Genomic DNA, 8,125 nt, shown 5'->3' on the forward strand with positions numbered 1-8,125 from the left:
TAACTTTCCCATGCTCCATCCTTTCCATTTCTTATTTTTCATCATGGCCCAGGCACCTGGGAGCTTCTGGATAAAAAGACTCTTAGCCAATGACCAGTAAGTTAATGGCCACATGGACAGTGGGCATTTGTTTATCTGCTGCTGTGGGCCCCCACCTCCCCAAGCAGGGATTCACAGCCCTCAGACAAAATGACAGAGGTATCAAATAGGACAATAGCATTTGTTTGAGGCCATCGGTTTTCGTCAGATTCACTGCCTAAGCTCATCTAGTTCCAAGATCTTAGCCACTGGTAGGAGCGGCCAGGAGACAAGGCAGGGCACATCTACCGAGGAAGGGGCAGATTCTGCTGGAGAGGATATTGAGAAATTATTTACCAGCCCATTTCCTCCCTTGCATGTTTCACGGTGGGGATCTGTGGTCTCCATGTTGTCGGGGATAGATTTTCTTACCCATAGAGGGATTTGAACCTGGAAATCAGAATTGGGGCTGCACCGGAGAAGAAATCCAACTCTAAAAACGAGAGGGGGCACTTGGGGACCTCAGCCAGTAATTTCCCACAGGTCCAGAAGGGGCTTAGGAGAAGCCTAGAATAGGAATGCCTCCTTCCTTCTAGTGACAAGGTAAAATTGTAAAAGCCTGGAGGTCAAGTTGTTGAATTTGCATTTATTTCACGTAAGTGCAGATATTGTCAGTAACACAGTCTACGGCCATACCACCCTGAACGCGCCCGATCTCGTATGATATTGTCAGTAACCCATCCAGCTAACTCTTTAAAATCATCTGAATAGTGGCATAATTGGTTCCCATACAGGGTCCTGCGCTCAGTGGATTACAACCTTTGTCTCCTTGGGTGTTAAGCATCAATATTTCAACTGAAACCTAAATAATACCAGATGTCTTTAAAAAGCACAAGTTCCAGATACCTTGTTAAGTCCTCCAAAAGCTTCATCTTTCCTTACACCTACTCCTTTACTTATCCATTTTCTCAAAACAACAACAAAACAAAAGAAAACAAAAATCCTGAAATATAGCACCTACATTTCAAAATTAGCTAAAGGATATTTACTCAACTCTGAGGGCCATGCACCTGGCAGCTCTTCCTGCCCCAGGTGTCCGCCTCTGGGACAGATGTGTTTTTAAGGCAAAAATAGAAACAATAGAGCACCCTGGTTCTTAGAGGCAGATTTTGAAATCCCTAGAAGGAAACACAGTCCCGTTCTGCTCTACAAGGCAACAGCAACAAGCCTGCAGGCCACCTGAGGTCTCCCAGTGCTAATCAGGCAGGTTTTAAGAGCTCTGACCACTGGTGAATCCCTGAGGAGCTTTCCAGTGACCCAGGCAAAGCTGCGTGGGGAGAAATTACTCTCCACCACTACACTGGGAAGGGAAATCTTTGCAAGCAAGCATTTAAAAATAAATTAAAACTGGTTTGAGTGGTTTCTGTGGTTGCAAATTTTGAGCTATTCTCTTTTCCTCTATCCCTCCCATCTCCCCTGCTTTTTTAAGAAATAGAGAAAAATGTGTCAGACTTTCTTCAAGCAGAAAGAAGACAGTGTCCTGCCTGCCCAGTCCCTGACATGCAAACTACAGCCACAAGTCAGGATCATGTTCTCAAGAAGCAATACCAGCTGTGAGCTATGTTAAAATGCCTTAAGATGCCACCATTCAAAGCTCAGTATCTCATCCCCCTCACACAGTCTTAGTAATCAGAATGAGAGGCTTCTCAGGGTTTCATCCATCTATGATCAAAGCATTTAAATCCAGAGCAGCATTCAGGGAAGGCAGGTGGCCTGGGAGGTGTCTCGGGGCTACACTCGCCCAGAGACAAGACGTCTCCAGCTTTTCCCCTTGTGCGTAGTCACTTCATCAACGGTAAGTGTGTGTTAGCACAAGTGCATTTAGATGGATTGATTCAAGTACTTGTGAAACAAACCCAGGCTTCTCTCTCAGGCGCTTCAGAGTACTTGCTCTCGAAAACATTTCATACTCCTCGCACACTTTCCAGACTTCACTTGCAAATAAACCCAAGAATATTAGAGACACTAAGAACTAGGAAATGCAATTTCAAAACTCTCAGCGTTCTTGCTACCTAAGCAGATCAGTGTACTCTGGTCATTCTGTGGGACTCCAACTATAAAACTCCGCAGGGCTTGTGATGGGAAAATGCATGAACTCAACAGTAAAGAAATGTTTCCAGTTCTGAATATGTTCCTTTTGACAAAAACAAAACAAAACAAAAACAAAAACAAAAAAATACTTCTTATGTACTACGTAATTAAACAATCGATTTAGTTTCTGTTCTACCAAGAGGAACAAATCATTCCAATCCTAATTAGCATTAGCAGACCACCTTTTCTTCTTAGATGATTCCAATGAGCAGAAAAGCAGTTCCAAAGGAGCCCCATTAGCACCTGACTTGTAAACCCCTGATCCAGAATCAGTGGGAGCCATGCCATCAGTCACATTTGAATTTGACAAGATAAGTGAGTAAGAATTGTTAATATTCACAAAATTCCCAAAATGACATCCTAACCCAGTGGTCCCACTTCGGGAACACCACACACATGTAGAAAATACCTGTATATTCCAAGCGGTCAGGCTTTTAAGAATGTTTACAACCGTTTGCTAAGATTCCAGTCCAGTCTTTTGGAAGGATGTGGGTCCCCCACTTCTGACGGGGTGCGTAAAGGTCAGAGGATGGTGGTGGCTGATTGTCAGTGTCTCTGGGGCCATCTCACCTTCAGCAGTCCGTCCCTGGCGTCGGACTACAGAAAACAACCACGACAGCATTGGAAGCTGCTGTGACCTGCCGAGCACATCTAGACCCTGGGAGAGACCCCATACTCCACACCCCAGGCAGGGCAACAGCCCTTCAGGATCGCCTCTGGGCCGACAGCCTGGACAATGCCTGTCCCTTGTACTCTGCCTGCTTTCTGTGCCAGTCCTTGCCCTCCCACCTACCCGCACCTGCCCACCCTCCCGCCCCCTCTGGGTGACCTGAGGCCTCCTTTACCTGTACTGATTCTCCAAAGCCCTGCTCTCAGCTCGCTCTGGAGCCCAGGAGTAGCTGTCAGCTGCATTCTGGGGCTTTTTCTCCTTCTCCTCCTCCCTCTTTGCTCTCCGCTTGCGATAGACCAGTAGCCCTAGAGCCAGAGCCAGTAAGAGTAGGATGGCCACCACCGTGCCCAGTATGTAGAACAGCAGCAGCTTTTGTCCGTCCGTGCCCTCTTCGCTTTGTTCTGCCATGAAATCCTCATCTGTATTCTCCCCAAGGCCAGTGGTGGCCATGGGGTGATGGGTGCTGGGCTCCATCCAGACAGCAGGGGGCCTACTGGGAGCCAGCATGTCAGGTGCAGTTGGGGTGACAAAGGTGTTGCGTGGAAGGGAGGGTCCCTTTGTGGTGGGTGCCTCCTTGGAAGTGCCCTCAGGGCCCCCGATGGGCCCGGACATTGTGGGAGAATACACAACTCTCCCCTCTCTATCTCCTGCATCCTCTCCCTGGGGAGGCCCAGGCAGTGGTGCCAGGGAGGTGGGTCCCAGCATGCAGGAGACCCCATCAGGGCCCAGCTCCCAGCCTGGCAGGCAGCCGCAGCGGAAGGATCCCTGCGTGTTGAGGCACAAGCTGTCACAGAGGCCATTCTCCGCGTCCGCACACTCATCCACGTCCTGGCACTGGGTGCCATCCTCCCCAGCCAGAACATAACCCTTCTCGCAGGAGCAGTAGAAGGAGCCGTCTGTGTTGGTGCAGTGCTGGGCGCAGGGCGTGTGGCCGGTGGCACACTCGTCCACATCCTGACATCCTGACTCACTGGGCTCATAGCCCACCCAGCACTCACAGCGGAAGCTCCCAGGGGCGTTGACACACTCCTGAGGGCAGGGTGAGTCCTGGCACTCGTCCAGGTCCACGCAGTCCCGCTGACTTGAATCCAGCTGGTAGCCTAGGGGGCAGCGGCAGGTGTAGTTCTCCCCTTGCGATGCCGGCACACAGGTGGCTGAACCTCTGCACGGGTTGGAGCTGCAAGGGTTCCGGGAGGTACAGGTCACCAGGTCGTCAAGCAGCCGGAAGCCCGGCCGGCAGCCGCAGCGGAAGGAGCCGTCGCCCCCCTCGAAGCAGTCCTGCTGGCAGCCCCCGTTGTTGAAGCTGCAGCCATACTGGGTGCTGATGCAGAGGGGGCCCGAGCTGCCCCAGTCAAACACATCAGGGGCCTTCTCCCTGCACACGAAGTAATCCTCCTGACCGTGTCGCCCGGCCCCGCAGACCACGGTAGCTGCGGAGCCAAAGGGCACAGCCTCCAGGGAAGAGCTGGTGGCCTTGAATGGGGTCGTGTAGTCCACCCGGCCTGGACCCCCCAGAGCCAGAGGCTGGCACATGCCTTTGAAACTGAACTTGCACACAAAGCCCTCGACGCTGCTTCCTGGAGAGTTCGGGCTCCCGCAGGGCCCCTCGGACCACTTGGAGAGCTGGCTGGCATGAGATGGCTGGGACAGTTGCAGCAGCAGGGACACACAGCGCTTGGAAATGCAAGAGCTCCTGACCTCCTTGTTCCAGTTGGTGTAAGACGTGTCCTCCCCGCCACCCAGCCAGCTGAAGCCTTTAAGCGGCAGGCTGGGGTCTAAGCACTTGCCTTTCTCACGCTGGAGCCCTATCCAGAACTTGCCGATCCTAGCTGCCAGGATCGCCTCCGACTCCAGGAGCTGGGTGAGGGCGCGCTGGATGTGCCGGGCCTCCTCCTCACTCCTCACCGTGGCCAGGTTGCCCCCGTTCTTGCTGCAGTGAAGCTGGGCCTCCGCCGCACTCAGCTTGCCCCAGTGGGCCGTGTAACAGGCATTCCCGGCACACACCACGGCTTCCCCGGGAGCCTGGGCCCCTGCCTGGGGCTGGCCCAGAAGCAGGAGCAGTGGCGGCAGCAGCAGCAGCGGTGGCAGCCTGGCGGAGGTAGCCATCATGGCCCCGGGTCCCTCTTGGCAGGACGCTGGTGGCCCTGCAGTGACAGCAGCAGGCGCAGCTGAGCTCCAAGGAGAACTGAGGGCTTGGGCGCAGACGCTCTGGCACAGGGAAGAACACAAAGACTGAGGGCTTTTCACATTCCCCTGACCCAAGGCGCATCCTGTACTGTTGTACTTCTTATTTCTTACCGGATACTGGGGCTTCCTGCAGTGAATAGTTTTCTGACTCCTGTTGCCTTCATCACAGTTTTGTTGTTCATAGAAGAGGTCAGACGGCTGCATTGGGTCTCTGGCTAGTCGCTGGGGAAATGCGGCAGCGTCGGGGGAGGGGGGGGCAGGAGGTTCCAGCTCAGGGACGCCTGCTGCTTTATTTGGGCTCCCTTGTCGTTCCCATCTGCAGGAAGAACTTAAATGGCATGCTACAGAGTGAGTGGAGACTTTTGGAAACTAGGAACTTGAAAAAGCTCACTTAGTAACCCATAATAAAATTCCACTTTGGTTTGCAAACAACCAGAAGAGAAAAAAAAAAAAAAAATCTCAGACTTAAGACATGAGGCCATGGGTGGTTATAATTTTCAGCCTTTTTTAGAAGCAAACTGGATTTTTCTTCTGCCTATCTCATGTTCCCTTTGGCTTTGGAAGTCTTTTTTCTTTTATCCCCTCATCGTGAACTTTAAATAGATGGGCAGTTTTTAAATAGGAACCGGCCGTGGGAATGACTGATTGTCTCACACAATGCCAAGCTCCTAAAGAACATTAACCCAAATGGGATGAAACTTGGCAGTTTTCAGGGTTTCATTGTGCAAATACTGTGTTGTGGGGTGGCAGTGTCACAAAAAGCAACAGAAAAACAAGAGGAAAATGTTTCTGGCCTCGTGGCCCTGGACTTGCTTTCCTGCCTCCCCCGGCTCAGGGTTAGTAGGAAGGGCCAGAGTTCTGAGAATCCCGGCCACAGCAGGCCCCTTCCTCCCAGCAGCTTATCAAAGGCCCTTGAAGCAAAATGTGCTTTTCCTGAAGTCCCAGATGTGTTACTCATCGGGGCTGTCTTCCTCCCAGAAGTAGACCCTGAGACAAAGATTTGGGACACGTCATTTATCTGAAAGGAGAAGTCAGACAGGAATGGGGGGTGGGGGAAACAGAGGATGCCTGAGCATGCAGATGATACTGGGTCTCCTGGAGCATGGTACCTGGGAGCCCCCAGTGACCTCATCAGTTTTCTGAGCCAAGGAGATGGGGCTGTGGCAGCTCTGTTCCAGCTCCCCTCCTCACTGGAAGCAAAAAATTCTTGGCACTCTGGATTGATAGTGAGAACCTCATTCACTAGAAGGAGCACTCAGGAGGGGAATGGCTGGAAGCTACCGAGATGCTCTGGGCACCACACACATGTCTGCTACATTGGCCCTCTATCGAGATTTGAGTTAGGGTGTCATGGGGGTTATGAACTCACGGGCTTTCAGCCTCACCAAAGCATAAGGTGCCCATCTTAGACTCTAGTTGGAGACCCTTCAGAGGTGTCCCTTATGTTTTTATTTTAATAAGATATTTGAAATAGTCCAGGAATCCTGTCTCAGACCCTTAGGATCCTCCTGTGTTCTTTGGTGTCATCTATCCACCCACTCACCTAACCATCCATACCTGTATCCATCCATCCATCCATCCATCCATCCATCCATCCACCCATCCGTCTACCCATCGACCCATCCATCTAACCACTCACTTATCCACCCACTCACCTATCTATCCATGCATTTATCCATCCACCCATTCATCCAACCAGTCAATCAGCCAGCCAGCCAGCCAACCAGTCAATGTTATTTAAGCCACCACCATTCACTGGGCTAGGCATTGGGATTAAAGGAGGGACTCCTGCTTTCATGACCCTTGAAGTCTGTTAGAGTAGACAGATTTGAACATGTTGGACAGCTGTAGCTATCCAACAAGGAGAAGTTGAAAGTGTCAGCAGAGGTACTGCCCTGTTTGGGATGTAAGCAGTAGGACTGGCTCCTCTGATGGAGAAGGCCAATGAAGTTGGGATCTAAAGGAGGAATAGTTAAGAAGGGGAATGATTTCCATATGCGGGAATAGCACAGACAGAGGCCCTGTCGTGTGAGGATTGTGACATTTACAAACGTATGAAGGATGGGCCATGAGACTGGAACCTGAAAAATGGGAGGGAGCACCCAGGGAAAGAGGAACTCTGTGAGTCCAAACAATGAAGATTTGAGGTTTTGTTCTGAAATCCATGGGGAACACCCAGAGACCAACCTGCTGAGACTGCATGTAGAGAATTGGAAAGTAAGTTAACGGATCCCACTGGTATGGGGGAGCCACTCAGCAGGCAACTGCAGACTTGCAGGCACAAATGACAGTGACTTGAGCTGGGCTGAACCCCTGGATTAGGGACAGCAGATTCAGGAAATGATACAGGTCCAGAACAGGCTGTTCTTGGCATTGGTGGAGTATGAGCAGAGGACATGGGAAGTATCCAGAAGGACTTCATCGCTCTCTGCTTGTACTACCAAGGGTTGCAGATCCTGGAAGGCTGTGTCTACTGGAGGTGGAGAAATGGGGCCTGGATCAGAGAACAATTGGAGGGAGTCTGCCACTTGGGACCCAGGATCCCCCTGCTTCCTTAGGACTCTGAATTTACCACCTTGGGAAACTTGGGAAGTAGCTAGGTTTAAGGGGGCATGGAAAGGCTGGGTGCAGGCCACTGTAGCTTGGTGAATATTTAGTCTTGGCAAAAGGGTCAGTGTTGACTTCTTCCTGGGCAAAGAAGCTATGTTTCTAAAGTTTTAGTTATAGGCAGGCAACTTCTTATCATTTTATAAAATCAGTCTGATGATGATTGAAGCTTGAGTTGCACTACAGCCTGGCATGCGCTCATAGCAGACTCTTCCTCCTGACTTAGAGTCCTGTCTGTGTAATTCCTCGATTAACTGCTGTGATCGTGCAGGATTCACCCAGCATCCTGCTTGGTTGGTGCTTAATGACATGGGCTGCATGAGTGATTTACAGCTTATGAACCAGTCTGACCCCCGACCTTTGTCCGGGTATTCTTTCGTTGGCAGTTCTTCATCTTTCACATGGGAACTTCTGAGTCAACTCTTCTTCACTTGGCCAAGTGTTGATATCGTAAAGAAGAAAGTGAAGCAAGGACATGTGCTCAGTTTATTC

The 8,125-nt window shown here is 51.0% G+C and overlaps 1 protein-coding gene across 1 annotated transcript; it reads right to left on the reverse strand.

Moving 5' to 3' along the window:
* Positions 1–749: 749 nt before the first annotated feature.
* CD93 (CD93 molecule) lies at positions 750–5,339 on the reverse strand. The gene is made up of 2 exons (XM_032351571.1): positions 3,015–5,339; positions 750–2,766 (listed from the first exon to the last, which is right to left on the reverse strand). The coding sequence occupies exons 1-2, from the start codon at positions 5,228–5,230 to the stop codon at positions 2,742–2,744; spliced, it is 2,241 nt and encodes a 746-aa protein (XP_032207462.1). The 5' UTR covers positions 5,231–5,339; the 3' UTR covers positions 750–2,741.
* Positions 5,340–8,125: the final 2,786 nt, after the last annotated feature.

Source organism: Mustela erminea, chromosome 7 (assembly GCF_009829155.1).
Source record: "Mustela erminea isolate mMusErm1 chromosome 7, mMusErm1.Pri, whole genome shotgun sequence".
NCBI lineage: Eukaryota > Metazoa > Chordata > Mammalia > Carnivora > Mustelidae > Mustela > Mustela erminea.